The following is a 25,079-nucleotide window of genomic DNA, read 5'->3' as shown; positions in this document are numbered from 1 at the left end:
TGAGAACTCCTATACTCCGTGGACGTAGCCAATCTGGGTGAACCACATACATCTTGTGTTTGCTTCCCTGTCTCTATCCATTTACATACTTATCCACATTAGTGACCGGAGCAATCTAGCGAAGGTCACAAACTTAACACTTTCTGTTGTACCAAAGTCCCCACTGATTTTGTGCATCAACAATATAAATTGCAAAATAAAATGACATATAGAATATAAAGTATTAGAACATATTGATAACATGGGGAACAAACATATAATGAGTGTTTATTCAACTAGTCAACAAGTCTCTTCATTTTATTGAAAAAAATTAAATGCATAATGAAAGTTATCAATTTTATGTCTAAGTGAGATTCCCAGTGCCTAGGTGGGTCTAGGCAGGTCTAGGTCTAGGTGCTATTTCTTAATTTTCTAAAACCTAGGGATTAATCGGGGCGGTGGCCAACTGCCTAGCGCTTAGGCGGTGCTGAATAAGGATTTTAGAACAGTGGTGAAAACAAAAACTAAAAACAAAATGGTTATCAAAATGTCCCACTAAGACTAGGGTTAATAAGTATCAAATAATTGATAAAATCATTAATAAGGGTCTTTTTTATCTCACACTTCAGCAAGATGCACACATACATTGTCTTACATTCCATTTTGATACATGATACTAATTCAATGACATATCAATTAGATCTAGATCTAGAATGAACAAAATTATTATTTTAGGTCTAAACTTTTATCTAAACGAGTCAAATTTGCAGAGTCTATAATGGAAGAGTTAGATTGGCATATCAAAGCGGCATATGGAAGTATAATCATAAGACTGATCAAGAAAAGGATCAAATGTCAAAACGAAGTAAAAAGAAAGTGTTGCGCAAAGTCCACAAGTTACAAAGTTACAAGCATACATGTTATACAGTGTGTACAAAAGCAGAAACTCTGTCCAGATAACTTCCTGAACAGATTTATTCTTCTGTACATTTTCAATGTACCTCACAGTCATATGGACCTCTTGTCAAGCCAAGAATCTCTCTAACAAGTTCCCAAAGAAGAAGCTTGTCTTAGCCCATCCCTTAGTCTCAGGTGCCTCAGCAGAATTTGTTGGGACTTTCTTCACATTGAACATCATTGTATGCCCGATTTCTTTACGAAGTGCTTCTATTGTTTTTATGTCCACGGGATTCTCTGAAAAATCTCTAACATAAAAGATATTCATTGCTTGCTCCCCAATTGTTGTGACGCCAGCCCTTGTAACTGACAATCCATTCTCCCTCAGAATTCTTGTTACTTCAGATAGCAAGCCTACTCTATCCTTTGCACACAGTTCTAGCCTTAGACCCTGAATTTCATGGCAATTGAATCGTCTAAACGGATCAAGAACTCACGTCCTCGTTGTTTCCAACATAAAGTAAAGTTTACAAATACATGTTCATATGAATTGGATGCAGTGGATTATGAAGATATGTTAATGCTTTCTACTTTAAACCAGAAAATGATCTCTTCCGTTGCAATCACTTGCCTGGTTTAATGGATGCATTTATAAATTATGTAACAGCTTTTCCATGTACTATCCTTTTTCTTTGAGAATTGCATCAGGGATTCATTCAAATAAAAAGAAATTCCATTCGGATGTTGCGTGTTTAATTGGAGGAAACAATTTAGTTAAGAGGAATTTATGTGCTTGATCTCCTGTATAATATTGCAGGAATACATATACAAGTTAAATGCATATCTACCTTTTATGCTGTGTAGCTGCGAGTCCAGGATTGGCTAAAAAAAAATATGTTTAAGTTCAAATGTGCATTAACTCGAAGCAAAAGCATTAAAACGAGTGTTAAATTCTGGCTATACTTTTCACTAACCTCGCTTACTCTTCTCCGAATTGCAGCGTCAATACATTTGACGACCCTTTCCTTCTCTCCTTCAGTATCGAGGGTGCAACCATCCATGTGACGAATAAAATACTCCTGCAGTTAACTATATGCATCAGTTAAGGTACTTTAATCATTATTCTCAAGCAGTTTCAAAATATGGTGAAGTCAACGAGATGATGGAAGTAATTAGAGACTTAGCATAAGAATTCAGTCAAGAAATTAATGATTATGGAATTTTGAAGCCCTTAGAATGTATACAACAACAACAACAACAACAACAAAGCCTTTTCCCACTAAGTGGGGTCGGCTATATGAATCCTAGAACGCCATTGCGCTCGGTTTTGTGTCATGTCCTCCGTTAGATCAAAGTACTCAAGTCTTTTCCTAGGGTCTCTTCCAAAGTTTTCCTAGGTCTTCCTCTACCCCTTCGGCCCTGAACCTCTGTCCCGTAGTCACATTTTCGAACCGGAGCGTCAGTAGGCCTTCTTTGCACATGTCCAGACCACCGGAACCGATTTTCTCTCATATTTCCTTCAATTTTGGCTACTCCTACTTTACCTCGGATATCTTCATTCCCAATCTTATCCTTTCTCGTGTGCCCATACATCCCACGAAGCATCCTCATCTCCGCTACACCCATTTTGTGTACGTGTTGATGCTTCACCGCCCAACATTCTGTGCCATACAACATCGCGGCCTTATTACCGTCCTATAAAATTTTCCCTTGAGCTTCAGTGGCCTACGACGGTCACACAACACGCCGGATGCACTCTTACACTTCATCCATCCAGCTTGTATTATATGGTTGAGATCTCCATCTAAGTCTCCGTTCTCTTGCAAGATAGATCCTAGGTAACGAAAACGGTCACTTTTTGTGATCTTCGCTAGATTGCTCCGGTCATTAGTGTGGATAAGTATATAAATGGATAGAGATAGGAAAGCAAACATAAGATGTACGTGGTTCACCCAGATTGGCTACGTCCACGGAATAGAGGAGTTCTCATTAATTGTGAAGGGTTTACACAAGTACATAGGTTCAAGCTCTCCTTTAGTGAGTACAAGTGAATGATTTAGTACAAATGACATTAGGAAATATTGTGGGAGAATGATCTCGTAACCACGAAACTTCTAAGTACCGGAGTGTGGTATCGTCTTGACTTGCCTTATCTGTCTCATAGGTAGATGTGGCATCTTCTCTGGAAGTACTCTTCCTCCATCCAGGGGTGGTATCTGTAACTGGTGGAGATGCACAAGGTAATGTATCAATTTCACTTGAAGCTTACTTGTAGTTTCAGGCTTGGTCAAGCGCGATACAAACCATGTAGTAGGAGTCCCCCAAGTCGCCGAGCTAGGGGATCTGCTGAAAGAGGTGACAGACAAGGTAAGCAATCAGAGCTCCGGCTGATTGTTCACATTCTCCCTATCTTGCAGGCAGCATGAAGGATAAAGAGAAGAAAAATGAGAAGAGATGATATGGGATACTTTTGCTTTTGAAGAAGTAACTTTCCACAGGCTTATTCTTGAACTGGGCTGGAGGGTTTTCTGGTTTCCTCCAGAGTATAAGGCCGACTGAAGAATTTGAGGGTCAAAACAAGTCCATCAAATCTAGAGTACGTTCGACCCTGCTGATATGGGATACTTTTGCTTTTAACAGAGTAGTGGATGTATCGGCACGTGTGCTGTTACGCTTGTCTCCACATGCTTCCTTGTATCTTTCTCACTTGCCCTATATGTTCCTCAGGCAGATGCGGTATCTTCCCTGGAAGCATAAGCTGTTGAAGATAAGTACTCGAGAGCAATGCCAGGTAAGTAATCAGGTAAGGGGTTCCAGGCAGTCAGTTTCTGGCTGGAAGCTTGATTCCAAGTGCTGACTGATTGCTCTCTTTCTCCTTGTCTTGCAGGTAAGAACAAGGTCAAAGGAAAAGACAGGGAAAAAGCATGATATGGGATACTCTTGCTTTTAACCCTGATGATATGAGATATTCTTGCTCTAGTGTAGCTTGTTTACAGAGGTGTTATCGGGGGAAAAGAAAGCTGAATATTTCGAAAGGCTTCGTTGGGAGTGCTCTCTTAGATAAGAGGAAGGGTTGAGCATTTTTGCAGGTCTGCCTGTCCGTTGGAGATGGAGGTCAACATATATAGGAGTCTCCCTAACATCAAGTAATAATGCTATTCCTTTACCCTGCTTGGTCATAGCACGGTAGTGGGAGCTGCCAGCTTCACATGTTTTAACTCTGTCAGAGCACTTTGAAAAAGTGGTCTGTGGTATCTGGAAAGCTGATGTTGCGTGTGAAGATTACAGACAAGCTTTATCCAAGGAGATCCAGCTATTGAAGTTGGGAAAGTGGTGCCTCTTCGATTTTTGAACAAGCAATCCTGTCGGGGATCTGGCCCTCGAGATTCGGAGAACGATGCCTCTTCGATTTTTGAGAAAGCAATCTTGCTGGGGGTCTGGCACTCGAGATTCGGAGAGCGGTGTCTTTTCGATTTTTGAGAAAGTAATCATGTTGGGAGTCTGGCTCTCGAGATTCGAAGGGCGGTGCCTCTTCGATTTTGGAGCAAGCAATCTTGTTGGGAGTGTTTTCTTGAATGTGAGTAAAGGTTGGGCATGTTTGCTAGTCTACCTTGCCACGAAGCACAGAGGTTGACACACAGGGACTTTCCAATTATCCAGCAGTGATACTGTTCCTTTACCTTCTCTTCGATTTTTGAGAAAGTAATCATGTTGGGAGTCTGGCTCTCGAGATTCGGAGGGCGGTGCCTCTTCGATTTTGGAGCAAGCACTCTTGTTGGGAGTGTTTTCTCGAATGTGAGTAAAGGTTGGGCATGTTTGCTAGTCTACCTTGCCACGAAGCACAGAGGTTGACACACAGGGACTTTCCAATTATCCAGCAGTGGTACTGTTCCTTTATCCTCTCTTCGATTTTTGACAAAGTAATCATGTTGGGAGTCTGGCTCTCGAGATTCGGAGGGCGGTGCCTCTTCGATTTTGGAGCAAGCAATCTTGTTGGGAGTGTTTTCTCGAATGTGAGTAAAGGTTGGGCATGTTTGCTAGTCTGCCTTGCCACGAAGCACAGAGGTTGACACACCGGGACTTTCCAATTATCCAGCAATGGTACTGTTCCTTTACCCTTGTGGGTAATAATATGGTAGCTAGACCTTCAAAATTTATGTGTCTAAACTTTATTAGTGTTGTTTCTTTGCTATTCTTTTACCCTTCTTGGTCAGAGCAATGTAGTGGGAGCTGCAAGCTTCACGTGTCTCAACTTTGTCAGAGAACTTTGGCAAAGTTATCTGTGGTACCCATGAGCTACTGTTGCGTGTGGGAAGTGGGTGATTGAACAATATGATTCATGTGCTTTCTACTTCGCCAGAAATCTTCGACAGAATGCCCATAATTTCCGCAAAGCTGAGTGTGCGTGTGACAGGTGCTGACAAGGCTGGAAAAGTAGGTGCCTCTTCGATTTCTGAGATCGGCCCTCGTGGTCTCTGAGCAGCCCAGCTTTTGAGAAAGCAAGCCTCTTCGATTTCTGAGATCGGCCTTCGTCGTCTTTGAGCAGCCCAGCTTTTGAGAAAGCAAACGCCTCTTCGATTTCTGAGATCGACCCTCGTGGTCTCTGAGCAGCCTAGCTTTTGAGAAAGCAAACGCCTCTTCGATTTCTGAAGCTTCGTCGAGTGCAGATTTTTATAGGGGCTGACATTAAGTTCCAAAGCACACTTGAATATCCACCAGTAGAAGCTCCATTCTTGTACTTCTAAGATCTTGATTTGTCCGACCTCTTCTCTCTTCAACACCTTTGAAAATGTCTGGCCCATCCGACCGTCGTTTTGACTTGAACCTTGTTGAAGAGGCAGCCCCGCCTTCTCCAGACAACATATGGCGCCCATCCTTCGTCTCCCCTACTGGTCCTCTTACCCTTGGGGATTCCGTGATGAAGAATGATATGACCGCTGCGGTAGTGGCCAGGAACCTTCTCACTCCCAAAGATAACAGACTACTTTCCAAACGGTCTGATGAGTTGGCTGTTATGGATTCTCTGGCTCTCAGTGTTCAGTGTGCAGGTTCTGTGTCTAATATGGCCCAACGCCTATTTGCTTGAACCCGCCAAGTTGAATCATTGGCGGCTGAAGTGATGAGTCTCAAACAAGAGATTAGAGAGCTCAAACATGAGAATAAACAGTTGCACCGGCTTGCACATGACTATGCTACAAACGTGAAGAGGAAGCTTGACCAGATGAAGGAATCTGATGGTCAGGTTTTACTTGATCATCAGAGATTTGTGGGTTTGTTCCAAAGGCATTTATTGCCTTCGTCTTCCGGGGCTATACTGCGTAATGAAGCTCCAAATGATCAACCTCTGATGCCTCCTCCTTCTAGGGTTCTGTCCAGTACTGAGGCTCCGAATGATCCCCCTCCGGTGCCTTCTCTTTCTGGGGCTCTACCGACTGCTGAGACTTCTCCTAAGCAACCTTTGTGAAGGCTCCCTCTTGTTTGTTTATTTTGACTCAAGTAAATGTACATATTTGTAACTTATCGGGGATATCAATAAATAAGCTTTCCTTCATTTCAACGTATTGTGTTAAATACACCAAAGCCTTCTTCGCTAAGTTCTTTGAATTTTCTTTTGTTGAAGCTTGTATGTTGAAGCTTTGTGAGTGGAGCATGTAGGTTGAGGTAGTGTTCCCTTAATTTCCCGAGTGAGGAAAACTTCTCGGTTGGAGACTTGGAAAATCCAAGTCACTGAGTGGGATCGGCTATATGAATCTTAGAACGCCATTGTGTTATGTCATGTGTCATGTCCTCCGTTAGATCCAAGTACTCTAAGTCTTTTCTTAGGGTCTCTTCCAAAGTTTTCCTAGGTCTTCCTCTACCCCTTCGGCCCTGAACCTTTGTCCCATAGTCGCATCTTCTAATCGGAGCGTCAGTAGGCCTTCTTTGCACATGTCCAAACCACCGTAACCGATTTTCTCTCATCTTTCCTTCAATTTCGGCTACTCCTACTTTACCCCGGATATCCTTATTCCTAATCTTATCCTTTCTCGTGTGCCCACACATCCAACGAAGCATCCTCATCTCCGCTACACCCATTTTGTGTACGTGTTGATACTTCACCGCCCAACATTTTGTGCCATACAGCATCGCCGGCCTTATTGCCGTCCTATAAAATTTTCCCTTGAGCTTCAGTGGTATACGGCGGTCACACAACACGCCGGATGCACTCTTCCACTTCATCCATCCAGCTTGTATTCTATGGTTGAGATCTCCATCTAATTCTCCGTTCTTTTGCAAGATAGATCCTAGGTAACGAAAACGGTCGCTCTTTGGTATTTCTTGATCTCCGATCCTCACCCCTAACTCGTTTTGGCCTCCATTTGCACTGAACTTGCACTCCATATATTCTGTCTTTGATCGGCTTAGGCGAAGACCTTTAGATTCCAACACTTCTCTCCAAAGGTTAAGCTTTGCATTTACCCCTTCCTGAGTTTCATCTATCAACACTATATCGTCTGCGAAAAGCATACACCAAGGAATATCATCTTGAATATGTCCTGTTAACTCATCCATTACCAACGCAAAAAGGTAAGGACTTAAGGATGAACCTTGATGTAATCCTACAGTTATGGGAAAGCTTTCGGTTTGTCCTTCATGAGTTCTTACCGCAGTCTTTGCTCCTTCATACATATCCTGTATAGCTTGGATATATGCTACTCGTACTCATTTCTTCTCTAAAATCCTCCAAAGAATGTCTCTTGGGACCCTATCATACGCTTTTTCCAAATCTATAAAGACCATGTGTAAATCATTTTTCCCATCTCTATATCTTTCCATCAATTTTCATAAGAGATAGATTGCCTCCATAGTTGAGCGCCCTGGCATGAACCCGAATTGGTTGTCCGAAACCCGTGTCTCTTGCCTCAATCTATGCTCAATGACTCTCTCCCAGAGCTTCATTGTATGACTCATTAGCTTAATACCCCTATAGTTCATGCAATTTTGTACATCGCCCTTATTCTTGTAGATAGGCACCAAAGTGCTCGTTCGCCACTCATTTGGCATCTTCTTCGTTTTCAAAATTAAAAAGGTCAGTGAGCCATGTTATACCTGTCTCTCCCAAAACTTTCCACACTTCGATTGGTATATCGTCTGGGCCTACTGCTTTTCTATGCTTCATCTTCTTCAAAGCTACAACCACTTCTTCCTTCCGATTCTACGATAAAAAGAGTAGTTTCTACACTCTTCTGAGTTACTCAACTCCCCTAAAGAAGCACTCTTTTCATGTCCTTCATTGAAAAGATTATGAAAATAACATTTCCATCTGTCTTTAACCGCGTTCTCTATAGCAAGAACGTTTCCATCCTCATCCTTGATGCACCTCACTTGGTTTAGGTCCCTTGTCTTCTTTTCCCTTGCTCTAGCTAGTTTATAGATATCCAACTCTCATTCTTTGGTATCTAGTCGCTTATACATATCGTCATAAGTCGCTAACTTAGCTTCTCTCACAGCTTTCTTCGCCTCTTGCTTCGCTTTTCTATACCTTTCACCATTTTCATCGGTCCTATCCTTGTATAAGGCTTTACAACATTCCTTCTTAGCCTTCACCTTTGTTTGTACCTCCTCATTCCACCACCAAGATTCCTTTTGGTGTGGGGCAAAGCCCTTGGACTCTCCTAATACCTCTTTTGCTACTTTTCGGATACAACTAGCCATGGAATCCCACATTTGGTTAGCCTCCCCCTCTCTATCCCACACACACTGGGTGATTACTTTCTCTTTGAAAATGGCTTGTTTTTCTTCTTTTAGATTCCACCATCTAGTCCTTGGGCACTTCCAAGTCTTGTTCTTTTTTCTCACTCTTTTGATATGTACATCCATCACCAACAAGCGATGTTGATTAGCCACGCTCTCTCCTGGTATAACTTTGCAATCCTTACAAGTTATACGATCCCTTTTCCTCATTAGAAGAAAATCTATTTGTGTTTTTGACGACCCACTCTTGTAGGTGATCACATGTTCTTCTCTCTTCTTAAAGAAGGTGTTGGCTAAGAAGAGATCATATGCCATTGCAAAATCCAAGATAGCTTCCCCATCCTCGTTTCTCTCCCCAAAACCATGGCCACCATGAAAACCTCCATAGTTGCCTGTCTCCCTGCCCACGTGTCCATTTAAATCTCCTCCTATAAATAACTTCTCCGTCTGAGCAATTCCTTGCACCAAGTCTCCAAGGTCTTCCCAAAATTTCTCCTTCGAACTCATATCCAACCCTACTTGAGGTGCGTACGCACTAATCACATTGATAAGTTCTTGTCCTATTACAATCTTGATTGCCATGATTCTATCTCCTACCCTCTTGACATCTACAACATCTTGTGTCAAGGTCTTGTCCACGATGATGCCAACACCGTTTCTCGTTCTATTTGTGCCCGAATACCATAGTTTAAACCCTGAGTTTTCTAGATCATTTGCCTTACGACCAACCCACTTAGTTTCTTGTAGGCACATAATATTTATCCTTCTCCTCACCATAACTTCTACTACTTCCATAGATTTTCCCGTCAAGGTTCCTATATTCCACGTTCCTAAATGCATTTTGCTCTCTTGAACTCTACCCTTCTGTCCTAGCTTCTTCACCCTTCCCCGTCTAATAGGATCAAAGTACTTCTTTTGTGTGTCCCGTGTAAAGTTGATAGGAGCATATGCTCCCAAACAACTTTGAGTGGAGTCGTTCGAAAAGAAGTTTCTATAGCCCCCTTGCTCATTTAACACTGCATCCGGGTGCCGATGGAGATACAGCGACCCTTGCTCACTTATCACTGTGCTCGGGCCACACAGCGCCACTTACGGGTGACGCCCTAGCTTTAGCGCGATTTCGTTCTGGATTCATTTTCATAAGGATTCGACGTAATCATGGAGTGCCGGCTGTCGACTACCTGACGCCCTCCCCCTCCTCCTTTATCCGGGCTTGGGATCGGCAATGTAAGATAAACTTACACGGCGGAGTTCCTTAGAATGTATACAACAACAAAAATAACGTCGTCTTATCTCACTAAGTGAGGCCGGCTGCATGAATACTAAAATGCCACTACGCTCAGTTTTACGCTAAGTCTTTCGTTAGATATAAGTACTCCATGTCTTTTTTTAGGGTCTCTTTCCATATCTTCCTAGATCTTCCTTTACCCCTTTCGCCTTGATTCTCATAATGTATAAAAGAATATTTTCTTTTCATACGCCATAGAATGAATTTCAGGAAAACAGAAAAGCAACCACCTAAAACTGATCTGTTGTAGAAACATAGTTTCAAGAACTTGAAAATCGGCAAACAGATGAGCATGAGATTGAATGTACCTGTGATGCGTATGGGCCATCAGATGAAATGGAGGCATGGAAAACAACGTACTGCATATCTGTGAGTGTGCATACGATGTCAAACATGAGCTTTGCACGGTCTTTGCACCGCACACTAACCACCGAGTACCCTTTTTCTTCACAACGCTCAATGGTGATCTTTGGTTGGAAGCAGGGAGGAAAGTGATCAACTTCATTTGCCAGTCCACCACCCTCATAATCCCTATCAGCAAACAACATCTGGTGGAGCCGCCTATCAACATGGGTGAATCCCATAGAGAAGCTAGTGCGACCAACTTTCTCATCGTCCTCACACCCGCGTAGGATGTTCTTGAGCTGCTCCTCCATAGTAGATAATCTGGCTTTATCCTCCACAGGTTGGCATGCAGTATTATCATTGACATACACAACGCAAGCTATTCGTCTATTGTGTGTCCATACTTCGGCAGCAATTACATTAAAGTGAAGGTTGGCAAGGACAGCAGAGATCTCAGATAAGAGACCTGGTCGGTCTTTGCCAATAAGCTCAATGGCTGTATGATCCCCGAAAGAGTGCACTCCAACCCGTTTTCCTGGCCAAGCATTCAGCACGTCTGTGATATGGCCCTTTGGTCCCAAAGCCTATGCATGCCACAAATCATAGACAACATCGCTCTTAATATTATTACGTGAAAGAAATGCTTTATAAAAACCAAAAGAAAAAAGCGGAAACCCTTTATGCACGGTGCTATTCGGACAATTCACGAGCCTGCATTTTCTAGTAAAGCAAAATTTGGAATGGAGAGAATCTTGATGCAGATGATGATCGCATAAACACAAGAAAGCATGTGGCATTAAAAAAGCACCAAGGAGCTTACCTTCTCTATGTAATCAATGGTTTTGCTGTCTGTAACTTTTTTTCCTTGCTGATCCGTGACGTGAAATACTGTTTATTAAAGAACACAAAATGTCAAATTCATTAGTATACACACATAATGAGTTGTTGCGGACTCCTGTTCTATGCAAGACTTGATATGGGTGGATAATCGTGTGGAATATTTATCCTATTACCGCATATAGTGCTTATGGACCTATGGTCTCCAAGTCACTTGTGAATTGCTTGGAAATCCAGTTGGGGTTTGAAATATTAACTTAGCATATCTTGTGCCCAGTAAGTTTTAGTGAGTTTGAGTAATATGGGCAAAAGGGGTTTCCTATTATATTATGGATTTAATTAATAAACTATAGATGCATAAGGATTCCTAATGGGCTTATGATGCGCATACGCGGTTAGGGTTATGTATTCTATATAAGGGTCCTTAGTAGTGCTATGTTACACCTAATACTCCCTACTCGGTATTGTAACCTAATGTGTAGAAACGAATAGACGAACTCTTGTTAGCACGCGTTGAGGGATTCAACAACAAACAACAAGAACAAGATGTCTTTGGAACTCAGCAATTCAGGTTAATACTCTAGCGTGTTTTAATTATATGAACACTTTAGGTTAACAAATCAAATGTTTATGCATTAACGAGTTTAAATCAACAACTGTCGATTCAACAAGGTCGACCTCGTACTTATTAAAAGAGTTTAAATCAAGAACTGTCGATTCAACAAGGCAATTTTTTTTTTTTTCCGCAGAGGACCACAAATAAGTAAAATATTTACCAGTTCAAAAGAGGATTTGGTGCCAAGACGACTAAGTATCAAAGAATAATCAGGCAGAAAATATGCATACCATCCATGAACCATCCACCATCTGAGGAGATATAGGCCTTGGTGATTATGAGGTCAAGGTCTGTCAAGATTTGCACGACTTCAAGCAGAATTCCCGGTTTGTTGACACTATCAACCTACACATGCATTTCATACCCCCCACACCAATTTCAACATGATGGCTGGATTAATATATGTTTACTGAGTGTAATTTAAAAAGGAAGCAAATTAAATCCCGTCTTTGGTTGGTTTTCCGGGAGTTTGGAAGACATGTATTCCATTCAGAGTTAAATTAACCTCTATGAATTTCATACATGACTGCGAGAATCTAGTGTCAGCAGAAAGCGTAATTCTAACGATTAAAAGGAAAAATCACCTTGACTAGAGTACAGTCACTGCAGCTAGAGTTGTCTACGGAGACCCTGCAAACAAATCGTACAGCAATGTAAAATAATTAGAAGATAATATATATGGAACTGTTATTATTACTCCAAAATATTCACGCACATTCTAAAAAATAACAATCTCGCTGAATGAAATGGTGAAACCTGAATAGAATTTTGATTAAATAGTTCATACGCACCCAGAGAGAATACCTTGGGGGATTGATTCTTGTGCTCAGGTTCTCATACTCAGGATCAAAGTATGGCGAACAAACTCTAGCCATTTAAGTCACCACTTCTTCAATCAACCTCAAATTCTTTCCTGTGACATAGAATAGCTCAGACTACCGTGTTAACGAATTATAACTTGGTTAATAAACAATTTTATATTTGTACATTCTATTGAACTCAATGCTGATACTAATGCACGCACCAAGAAAACGAAAAGGGTTATCGTCCTCCTGCACAGCAATAATTACATCTTAATAAGGACATAATTTTTTTTAAATATTCACGGAGTGACAAAGGTTAATAAAAGAGATGAGCTTAGCACAACACGGTATGGGACTATCTTGACCTACGTCAAAGCATACAATGAACCGAATTTTTCCAGAGAAGGAAACAGTTCATCTGTTGATTTTGACCTTGCCATTTAAGCAAGGCTTTACTGCTATACCATAACGGCCTAGATTTCTCTCCTTTTTTGTATAAGAATTTGTATTTTCAGGAAGCTGTGCATGTTAACAAATTAGACGTACATGAATCGAAATTTTGTATAAAAACAAACATTGTCCCTTCATAAATTTCATCCAATAAGATTACAGGCAAACAAGCATGGCTGTGCATATTAGAAGTGCAGTGGTGTTAACATTTCTTCTGATGCTAACAAGTACATGTTACGCCGATATCATCAATCCCATAACTCATGTCACAATTATTAACTATTTACGTAATGGTCGCGACCTTACTGTTCACTGTAAGTCCGCGGATGATGATGTTGGTGTTCATGTGATACCCCCTAATGGGTCCTTTGAGTTCCATTTTCGACCAAATTTTTGGAATTCAACGCAATATTATTGCAAATTTGACTGGGAAGGCGGATCTTACTGGTTTGACATATACATACAACTTAGAGACAAGCCTAACTGCGTGAAGAATTGTAATTGGCTCATCATACCAAATGGTGCATGCAGGCAAATTGAAGGAAGGCCAGATTTGGTGGACAGGTGCTATCCTTGGAATTCATAATTATTTTGATTAATGTATTAATCTATTAATAATTGCTTGCTTTGTTGAATAAGAGTTTCTCTGTTGGGAGATTAGTGAAGCAAACCTAGCTTCAAATATCATGTCTCTTTGTTTCTTACAAAACAAGATAAATGAGATCTTTGGTTACGAGCCTTATTATTTTTCTTATTTTTTTTTACAATTGTATTCCAATTTATGTTTGATCATATTTTGAAGCTAACATAAATTTAAGGAGTTAATTAACACTCTAATACAAAGTCATCATCCACTCAAAACATGTAAAAATATTAGAGAATAATCACTCGAATGAGTGCAAAAAGAAAATTTTGGAATTGGAGTGTTAACAACCATGATTTATTGGAGGTTTTAATGAAAATAGCTTAAAATAACAAAAATTTAATGAAAAACACTTGGTGAATTTTTATTATAGAGACAACAAAAAAAGCGGTGGTATTTTCGTAAATAAGTTGAAGTTTGGTGATAGTATTGAATAAGGTGAAGTTTGAAAAAAGAGACAGTGACAATTTTCGCAAATAAGCCGAATTTTCGTTAAAGTTCCCTTGTTTTTAATTGTTAAGAACACACCTATTATTATAAAAATTAAAATTAAATTAAATGAAAAAATAAAATAAAAAACACTAATTTTACTTACCCAAGCTACCCTCATACCCCACATTATCCCCATGTATAGTAGGGATTGGCTCAAATGATTTTATAAAAAAATAAACCCTCATTTGACCCCTTGAACTCTTATCCTAGTTGAAATCGACTCCTTGAACTATATTTTGGTCAAATTAATCGCCTGAATTATTTGAAATTATCCAATTAAACCCTCACCATCAAATACTAGCACACCTTTACTCTATATTTGATGACAAAGTGAATGCAATTTTATCGAATCAGGGTACGAGTAGCATATATCCAAGCTATAAAGGATATATATGAAGGAGCAAAGACTGCCGTAAGAACTCATGAAGGACAAACCGAAAGCTTCCCCATAACTGTAGGATTACATCAAGGCTCATCCTTAAGTCCTTACCTTTTTGCGTTGGTAATGGATGAGTTAACATGACATATTCAAGATGATATTCCTTGGTGTATGCTTTTCGCAGATGATATAGTGTTGATAGATGAAACTCAGGAAGGGGTAAATGCGAAGCTTAACCTTTGGAGAGAAGTGTTGGAATCTAAAGGTCTTCGCCTAAGCCGATCAAAGACAGAATATATGGAGTGCAAGTTCAGTGCAAATGGAGGTCAAAATGAGTTAGGGGTGAGGATCGGAGATCAGGAAATACCAAAGAGTGACCGTTTTCGCTACCTAGGATCTATCTTGCAAAAGAACGGAGAATTAGATGGAGATCTCAACCATAGAATACAAGCTGGATGGATGAAGTGGAAGAGTGCATCCGGCGTGTTGTGTGATCGTCGTATGCCACTGAAGCTTAAGGGAAAATTTTATAGGACGGCAATAAGGCCGGCGATGCTGTATGGCACAGAATGTTGGGCGATGCTGTATGGCACAGAATGTTGGGCGGTGAAGGTCGATCGCAGAAATCGAAGAGGCGCTTGCTTTCTCAAAAGCTGGGCTGCTCAGAGACCACGAGGGCCGATCTTAGAAATCGAAAAGGCACCTGCTTTTTCAGCCTTGTCAGCACCTGTCACATGCACACTCAACTTTGCGGAAATTACGGGCATTCTGTCGAAGATTTCTAGTGAAGTAGAAAGCACGTGAATGTTACTGTTCAATCATTCACTTTCCACACGCAACATCAGCTCAAGGGTACCACAGATAACTTTGCCAAAAATCTCTGACAAAGTTTAGACATGTGAAGCTTGCAGTTCCCATTACATCGCTATGACCAAGAAGGGTAAAATAATAGCAAAGAAACAGCACTAACAAAGTTTAGACACATAAATTTTGAAGGTCTAGCTACCATATTATTACCCACAAGGGTAAAGGAACAGGACCATTGCTGGATAATTGGAAAGTCCCAGTGGGTCAACCTCTGTGCTCCGTGGCAAGGTAGACTAGCAAACAGGCCTAACCTTTACTCACATTCGAGAAAACACTCCCAACAAGATTGCTTGCTTCAAGATCGAAGAGGCACCGTCCTCCGAACCTCGAGAGCCAGACTCCCAACATGATTACTTTCTCAAAAAACGACGAGACACCGCTCTCCGAATCTCGAGAGCCAGACTCCTAGCAGGATTGCTTTCTTAAAAATCGAAGAGGCACCGTTCTCCGAATCTCGAGAGACAGATCCCCGATAGGATTGCTTGTTCGAAAACCGAAGAGGCACCGCTTTCTCAACTTCGAGAGCCCCTTAGATAAAGCTTGTCTGTAATCCTCACACCGCTTTCTCAACTTCGAGAGCCAGATCTCCTTTGATAAAGCTTATCTGTAATATTCACACGTAACATCAACTTTCCAGATACCACAGACCACTTTTTCAAAGTGCTCTGACAGAGTTAAAACACGTGAAGCTGGCAGCTCCCACTACCGTGCTATGACCAAGCAGGGTAAAAGAATAGTATTACTCCTTGTTAGGGAGACTCCTATATATGTCGACCTCCATCCTCAACGGACAGGCAGACCTGCAAAAATGCTCAACCCTTCCTCATATCTGAGAGGGCACTCCCAACGAAGCCTCTCGAAATACTCAGCTTTCTTTCCCCCCCTCGAGAATACCTCTGCAAAAAAGCTACACTAGAGCAAGAATATCTCATATCATCAGGGTTAAAAGCAAGAGTATCCCATATCATGCTTTTTCCCTGTCTTTTCCTTTGGCCTTGTTCTTACCTGCAAGACAAGGAGAAAAAGAGCAATCAGTCAGCACTTGGAATCAAGCTTCCAGTCTGGAACTGACTGCCTGGAACCTCATTGCTCTCGAGTACTCATCTTCAACATCTTATGCTTCCCGAGAAGATACCACATCTGCCTGAGGAACAAATAGGGCAAGTGAGAAGGATACAAGGAAGCATGTGGAGACAAGCGCAACCACGTGCCGATACATCCACTACTTTGTCAACAGCAAAAGTATCCCATATCAGCAGGGTCGAACGTACTCTAGATTTGATGGACTTGTTTTGACCCTCAAATTCTTCAGTCGGCCTTATACTCTGGCGGAAACAAGAAAACCCTCCAGCCCAGTTCAAGAATAAGCCTGTGGAAAGTTACTTCTTCAAAAGCAAAAGTATCTCATATCACCTTTTCTCCTTTTCTTCTCTTTATCCTTCATGCTACCTGCAAGATAAGGAGAAGGATAACAATCAGCCGGAACTCGAAATCAAACTTTTGATATGGGACTGATTGCTTGGAGCTCTGATTGCTTACCTTGTCTGTCACCTCTTTCAGCAGATCCCCTAGCTCGGCGACTTGGGGGACTCCTACTACATGGTTTGTATCGCGCTTGACCAAGCCTGAAACTACAAGTAAGCGTCAAGTGAAATTGATACATTACCTTGTGCATCTCCACCAGTTAAAGATACCACCCCTGGAGGGAGGAAGAGTACTTCCAAAGAAGATGCCACATCTACCTATGAGACAGATAATGCAAGTGAAGACGATACCACACTTCGGTACTTAAAAGTTTCGTGATTACGAGATCATTCTTCCACAATATTTCCTAATGTCATTTGTACTAAATCATTCACTTGTACTCACTAAAGGAGAGCTTGAACCTATATACTGTGTAAACCCTTCACAATTAATGAGAACTCCTTTACTCCGTGGACGTAGCCAATCTGGGTGAACCACGTACATCTTGTGTTTGCTTCCTGTCTCTATCCATTTACATACTTATCCACACTAATGACCGGAGCAATCTAGCGAAGATCACAAACTTAATATTTAAGATGATATTCTTTGGTATATACTTTTCGCAAACGATATAGTGTTGATAGATGAAACGCAGGAAGAGGTAAACGCGAAGCTTAACCTTTGGAGAGAAGTGTTGGAATCTAAAGGTCCTCACCTAAGCCGATCAAAGACAGAATATATGGAGTGCAAGTTCAGTGCAAACAGAGGCCAAAATGAGTTAGGGGTGAGGATCGGAGATCAGGAAATACCAAAGAGCGACTGTTTCCGCTACCTAGGATCTATCTTGCAAAAGAACGAAGAATTTGATGGAGATCTCACCCATAGAATACAAGCTGGATGGATGAAGTGGAAGAGTGCATCCGGTGTGTTGTGTGACCGTCGTAGGCCACGGAAGCTGAAGGGAAAATTTTATAGGACGGCAATAAGACCGGCAATGCTGTATGGCATAGAATGTTGGGCGGTGAAGCATCAACACGTAGGTGTAGTGGAGATAAGGATACTTCGTTAGATGTGTGGGCACACGACAAAGGATAAGATTAGGAATGAGGATATCCGAGGTAAAGTAGGAGTAGCCGAAATTGAAGGAAAGAGGAGAGAAAATCGGTTACGGTGGTTTGGACATGTGCAAAGAAGGCCTACTGACGCTCCGGTTCGAAGATGTGACCACGGGACAGAGGTTCAGGGCCGAAGGGGTAGAGGAAGACCTAGGAAAACTTTTGAAGAGACCCTAAGAAAAGACTTAGAGTACTTGGATCTAACGGAGGACATGACACAAAATCGAGCGCAATGGTGTTCTAGGATTCATATAGCCGACCCCACTTAGTGGGAAAAGGCTTTGTTGTTGTTGTTGTTGTAGGGTTAATTGATTAATTTGAAAAAGTTCAAGGAGTTAATTTACCAAAAAGATAATTCAGAGGGTCAATTTCAACTGGGATAATAGTTTAGGAAGTCAAACGACAATGTACTCTTTTAAAAATTTAGTAGCTTAGCCGAAGCAATGTAAATTTTTATTAGAGATGCCAAAGTTGTTTATATTTTCGGCAAGCATCTACCAAATTAGTGATTCAGCACGTCAATAACAAAACTATGCACCATTTTCAATAGATATCTATTGAAAATATAGTTTAGGAGGTGAAACGATAGTGTACTCTTTTAAAAGTTTAGTAGCTTTAACCGAAGCAACGTAAATTTTTATTACAGATGCCAAAGTTTATATTTTCGGCAAGCATTTACCGAATTGGTGATTCAGTACATCAATAACAAAACTATGCACCCTTTTCAATAGGTATGTATTGAAAATATATAAAGTTTCACCAAACTTCTACATAAGTGGTGCATATTTTCAATAGGCTCCAACTTAAAAGTACATAACGAATGAAATGTACAAGTTTTTAACATGTGTTTATCGAAATATCTTCACCTTTTCAGTCGAGACCTAACGAAAAACTATATCAGGATTTAGGATTTTAGAAACAGTAAGACAACATTCAAATTGAATGCAAAATGAAAAAAAAAAAAATATGAAGCCATACCTCATGTAAAGTATTCAGACTTTCAATTTTATATTTCATTCATAAAAATGAACTTTTTTCATTAATATTCAGATTATAAAAGTTCATTTAAAAACCTACCTAAATAATTAGTTCATATTAAGGCATACATGTCATTTTAAGTGGGATGTATTCAATAAAATTTGAGGTGTCAATAAAACAACCCATAATTTATTTAAAGTTTGAATGATTGGACACGTGACAAGTGATGGATTGTCTTGGTAGTTAAAAACTTCCTCTTTAACCCGCTATGTTCCGAGTTTAGACCCTTCTTCTTCCACGCAATATTATTGCAAATTTGATTGGGAAGACGGATCTCAATGGTTTGATATTTACGTACAACTAAGAGACAAACCTAACTGCGTCAAGAAATATGAGTGGCTCATAATACCGAACGGTGGTGCATGCCGGCTAATTGAAGGAAGGCCAGATTTGGTGGACAAGTGCTATCCTTGGAATGAGAGTTCAAATCTTTTACACTCAAAACCTTATGTGGCCTATTTGTGACTTATCACATTTGTTAACACTTGATCATTTATTTAAATCTTACTTATCAATATTAACTCTTCAACTTATCTCCTTAATAAAATAAAAATAAAAATAAATAAAGTCAAAATGACACGAGTCACTCAAATAAATAAGCCACATATAGTCTATAAGGAGTTTTGGTTATGAAAATTTGAACTCATGGAATGATGCCCCTTCATAATAACTTTGATTAATGTATCTTTATTCTATCAATAAAGTTTGCTTTGTTGTACAAGGGTTTTTCTTGGGAGATTAGTGAAGCAAGCCTAGCTTTCTTTGTTTCTCATTAGAAAAAAATTAGTGATATCATCTTTTTTATATACAATGATATTCTATATTTAAGAGAAGGCGAATTGGGTTAGATCACATAATGTGCAAGTTACTTACTAAGTATTATACTCAACATAAATAAAATAGATTATCGTCATCTATTTGCGTTGAACATGAGACTCTTCAATTACAAGTGAAGAGAAATACCACTATAAATAGTATTAGTTGCAAAGATTAATGAGATGATTAATTCGTAATTAATGATGAGTGTTACTATTTTTCTTACGTGAATCACCTTCTAATTACTTTTATAATTTCTATTCTTTCTCTTCTTTTATGGAATGAGAGATTCAAACTCGATGTTAGATACCGTAGAAGTGGCAACAACACCTTGTATTAGGAGTAAATTTTAGTGTATTTGGAGTACTGTTATGGGGTTTTACAATTTTACTGAAATTATAATACTTTTTTTTTTTGAACAAACGATATTATCTATACTAGAGGAGGTGAGCTTAGCCTCACAATGTGCTAGCAATAATGTGGTTCAAATTATCCTTTGGCGAGAATCGAACTTAAGATCTCTCACTTACAAATGAAAATGAAGACCATCAAATCGTAGTATTAAGTGGTCTCATATTATGTTATATTATTTTGTATATCTGATCTGACCTAATAAGTCAAAATGAAGTTTCTTTTTGTCAAGATTGGGGTTTTGGGTTGTTTTACTTTTGTTGGCCCATTTCGGCCAATCGTCATTTGTTTGATTTATATTTTTTTAGGACAACTGATATTCTATATTAATTCATACTTGAGGAATGAGGATTAGAGAGGTTGAACTCAAGACGAAAAGGTTGAAGAGTTTGGCCCTGGTTGCAATCAAAACTTGCAAATTTCATTTCATTTTTAATTTACTGGGTGGACGGGAAAGCAACAAAATTATTTACCCAAAAAAAAAACAAAAGCTAACTTACTAAATAGCATTGGATATATTAAGGAGAGTACCTTAGGTGAAAAAGAGATCTAAGGGATGTTGGTAGATGACAATAAAATCAGCCCAAGGAGTGCAGGTGGTCTCAAATTGTTGATAAGTAATCTCACTGCCTCACATGGTGGTTCCAAATTCTGCAAACAAAATGACAATGAATCAGTTCTGCAGCCTCAGAACTACCACTTGCAACACATAACAAAGCAAGAAATGTATTGCATTAATAATGTTCAAATAAATCTGAACTATGAGATATTATTTCATGAGATTGTCATACCATCGCTTGATGTAATCTTTATTACTTATTAATAGAATACTCTTTAGTAAAAAAAAAAAAAAAACTAATGAAAATACTATTATACCCTTTCATGCATAATTGAAAGAAAATATCATAAAATAAATATCATGGGTATTAAGTAATTTTGCACAAAAAAAATTGTTTTTTTTTCTTTTCTCACCCACATGTTATCAAAACATGTCTCTAATTTAAAAAATCTAAACTACCTACTATACCTTTTAATACAAAAATGGAAGAAGATATTAGAAAAGAAAATAATGTAGGCCTTAACGTAATTTTGTATAAACAAGTTTTTACTGTTTTTTTTTTTCTAAACTTCACAGCTATATCACTTTATCCATACCCTTTCAACTCATTCTGTCTCTTTCTCTCTCTCTCTCTCTCTCTCTCTCTCTTTCCTAATATTCAACCCCTAATTTTTTGGGATGCCTGCCAACCTGTTAAAAACAAATAACTTCGCTCATAAAAAAGTTAAAATACAAATATTTCTCAACACATAGAGTGTGTGACCTTTGCTAGTAAAAATAAAAATTACTCTCCCCACCCCCATGTTATCGGTCCCTCACTTCCTCCCTCTTTAACATTTCTCTCCAACTTCTCTCTTTAATGTACTTTCCAACAACAAAATAAATCTTTCATATTTATACACCTAGTGCGTGAGCTTCATCTCATATTTAATAAGAATTATGTATCGAGGTGCAACATTTGTATATTAATATTACATCGTATGGTTAAAGAGACATAAATAAACAAGGTGTACGCATAAGAAGAAAACAAGTGTGAAAAAACCATTTCTCTGTCAAATTACCCATTTCACATTTCAGGTTTGAGTAATTTTTAAAATAGGTCTTCGAAATTATCTCTCATGTTGAACCATAACATATTGAAATTTGTCACCAATCTAATTGAATGTTTGATTCTTCGTTAAATTGATGACATACTGAGTGAGATACCCATACTTGAGCTTTCGTTTAAGCCATATTTGCACTACATAGAAAGAAAAAAAATTAACATTTTGATGGAGAATTAGACGTCAAACAAACGACAAGTGTAAACTATTACAATTTTTAAATCTCATGATGCAATGAGACAAAATTAGAACTTGTGACTCATTTTGAAAACCAAATCAACCGGGACAATTCATCACGCGATGACCTCACCATAATAATGGGATATCAAATTCTCATGCATCCATGAGAGTTGAATTTAAGATCCTTCTCATTTATAATTAAAGAAAAGAAAAATATAAATAAACCGTAGTACTCATAGGCTAAAATGAATGTTTCGTCTCTAATGTGAAAAAAGGGATAAAAGCCCTCAAACAAGTGGTACTGCCCAAAACGTTTTGAGGTGACATAAAGACTTGATTCCAAACTCTATCCACCATCATCCGAATCCCCACCCTCCAAGAGAAACAAACCACCTATGAACACATGTCAATGCATTAAGACCGTCCATTCCAAACTTTTAATTGAAAAACCAATAACTTATTTTTGAAAGAAATAATTAGAATAAGGAGAGAGAATGGTACTGAGTAAAAAAGAAAAAAAAAAGTTTTGACAAACTCCGCTTGTTCTTATTCCTTTCAACATGTTGTGATGCTGTAAGAGTGTAAGTTCTCTGCACCATAACTTATCAATCCAAACTCTAAACTTAAAACTGCAAATCCTTTTATTTTAAAATAAAAAATCGTACCAGAAATGTACATTTGTATTCGCCCTTCCAACTTCAGCAGAAACAGCCTCCAGATTTTGAGCCAAAACCTGCAAAATGAAATTAAACAACACAAATCTACGTAAATTTTGATTCAACATCTCTATTTTCTATTAAACTCCTTTAATTGGATTATATTCGGAAACTAAAGAAAGGAAAAAAACAGAAACGGAGCACTCATGCATTAGAATTTAAATTTGTCCTTCAATTCTCAAGAATTCAATTCAAGAAGAAGAAAAAAGGGTATCTGAAGAAGTTGAAGCGCTGTTAGAATTACCTCTGATTTGAGAAGTTTCATCAAATTCCAGAATTGGAGGCAGGGAGTAATCAAAAGGCTTATCAGAAAAACATGATGAAAGTTAAGAGAGAGAGAGAGAGAGAGAGAGAGAGAGAGAGAGAGAGAGAGATTATTAGGAGTTGAGAGTAGAATATATGAGAGAGAAATTGAGAAGTGTTTGTTTGGATGCAGTCTTTTGTTGTAAAGTTGCAGTGTCTGTATGTTATGGTGGTGTCTCTATGCTTTTCTACGTTGGATTACCACACTCTCTCCTTCCCTCCCTCCCACTCTCTCTCTCTCTCTTCAAAAATAATAAAAAAGAAAGGAACACTTGGGCATGGCGTGGCGAATAGTGGGGGAAATCGCTTTAAATTCTTAAAATATGAACGAATCAATCATTTCAATTTCGTCCATAAAATGACGCAGCACCAAACGGCTCCTGTCTCTACTTCTCCTACCAGTTTTTGTAACCCTTTGCAAGTGGTTTTGGGAGTGTGCGAAGCACATCGAAAGTGCTTTTATATAGTCCGTACAAAAAAATTAACAGTTAGATTTCGATATAAGTATCTAATGCTCGTACAATTGAGCGGTATGTACTGTTTTAGGTAGATTCAGAATGTGCCTAAAATGATTTTAGTAGTGACATTTTAAAGAATGGGTAATACAGTAGGATTTCTAACTTTCAAACTTCAGCGGGCGATTTTGGGGCAGGACACTATTTAATGCTAGGTCGGACTGGACCATTTCGGCCTAAGCATGAATATTTCATGTTTGCAAAATTGGACAATATACACCCTTCATTTATCGACTGTTTTTCCAGTCTCCGTAGGTATTAAAATAGTGTTGAACTCACTTTCAAGTTTTGGTAGATAAGATCAAAGCTCACCTATCGAATTGGAAAGGTAAACTTCTTTTAATGGTAAGATAACTTCAGTTGGTGCAGTATGTTTATGAAAACTTATTTCTTCATAGTTTTTAGTTTATCAATTGTCAGCGTGCCTTTTAAAACATCTTACTGCTTGTGCATGAAATTTTCTTAGGAGACCTGGCTTCTCGAAAGTTGGTAACTATTGACTGGAGTATGGTATGTGGACCTAAGCAGGAAGGTTGGCTTGGTCCATGTGATTTAGCTTCTTTGGCTAAGATGTTTACAATCCTTTTCTTTGTCGGGCTCTTTTGCTTATCAATGTTTTCCTCTTGTGCCTTAAAAAAAAAAGATATCTACTTACGATCTTCTGTGTAGCATGGATTGAAGCATGCTTTGCCTATTCTGAATAATAATAGTCGTTAGATTATTGGTGATAGGAGGTCAGTTTCCTTTTGGTTCGACAAATGGTTGGATGACCCGATTATTAACTCTTCATTATCTCCAGTCATTTCACCTATGATTCTTCCTTGGTTTTCTGATGCTATTGAATCTCAAAGTTGGTCATTGCCAAATTATTTTATAGATTTGTTCCCATCTGTGGTGCAACATATGTTACGTCTTCCTTTGCCTTTAAATGTAAAGGATGACAAATTGATTTGAAAACCTTCGCCTACTGAGATTTTTTTCTTTTTCTTTTGGATATTATCTTATTCGAAGGAAATATAATGGTTGTGCTTGGGCTAAGGTTATTTGGCGACATTTTATTCTGCCTCAACTATCTATTTTGGTTTGACTAATTTTTCATGATAAACTTCCTACTAAGGGTACTATAAATCGACGTGGTATTTCTTTGGCATCCATTTGTTGCTTATGTCATAATTTTGAGGAATCTACTTGTGAAATCCTATTCCTAGATTTCATTGTTATAATTTACGTATTTGTATTATTGAGATTTTATATTATTTCTTGAGAATTTCTTTTAATTTGTTTGAATTTATTTTAATTTGTTTGAATTTAGATTTTAATTAAACTAGTTACGAAGTTTGAAGTTCGGAAATTAATTACTTAAAATCCGCAAACATTTCAAGATCACAATTTATATTTTCTAATAGATCTCGAAACCACGAACCCAGAGACGAAAACCGTTTGCGAATCCATATTATAACGGTATAGTTACAAACGTTTGAAGTTGTGTTACTAACCTATAGATTTTAGAAATTATTTAAACTCCCACT

General features: G+C 38.8%; 1 protein-coding gene across 1 annotated transcript; it reads right to left on the bottom strand.

Moving 5' to 3' along the window:
• Nucleotides 1–771: 771 nt before the first annotated feature.
• Nucleotides 772–23,113, bottom strand: LOC108173391 (ACT domain-containing protein ACR3). The gene is made up of 10 exons (XM_070822081.1): nt 22,977–23,113; nt 22,682–22,749; nt 20,706–20,825; nt 12,501–12,609; nt 12,281–12,326; nt 11,927–12,041; nt 11,064–11,131; nt 10,207–10,827; nt 1,851–1,955; nt 772–1,327 (listed from the first exon to the last, which is right to left on the bottom strand). Exons 4-10 carry the CDS (start codon nt 12,569–12,571, stop codon nt 1,004–1,006), a joined length of 1,350 nt encoding a protein of 449 aa, XP_070678182.1. The 5' UTR covers nt 12,572–12,609; nt 20,706–20,825; nt 22,682–22,749; nt 22,977–23,113; the 3' UTR covers nt 772–1,003.
• Nucleotides 23,114–25,079: the final 1,966 nt, after the last annotated feature.

The sequence above is a fragment of the Malus domestica genome, chromosome 05 (assembly GCF_042453785.1).
Source record: "Malus domestica chromosome 05, GDT2T_hap1".
NCBI lineage: Eukaryota > Viridiplantae > Streptophyta > Magnoliopsida > Rosales > Rosaceae > Malus > Malus domestica.
The sequence above is the reverse complement of the archived record's forward strand: the minus strand, read 5'-3'. Positions and strand labels throughout refer to the sequence as shown.

What these genes read in the sequence shown, in the direction of transcription:
- LOC108173391 (XM_070822081.1), bottom strand. Translation starts at nt 12,571, where the DNA reads ATGGCTAGAGTTTGTTCGCCATACTTTGATCCTGAGTATGAGAACCTG. An exon ending in ACAAGAATCAATCCCCCAAG is followed by an intron (nt 12,327 to 12,500) that starts GTATTCTCTCTG and finishes ATTTGTTTGCAG; the next exon opens with GGTCTCCGTAGACAACTCTA. An exon ending in ATGGCCCATACGCATCACAG is followed by an intron (nt 1,956 to 10,206) that starts GTACATTCAATC and finishes AGTTAACTGCAG; the next exon opens with GAGTATTTTATTCGTCACAT.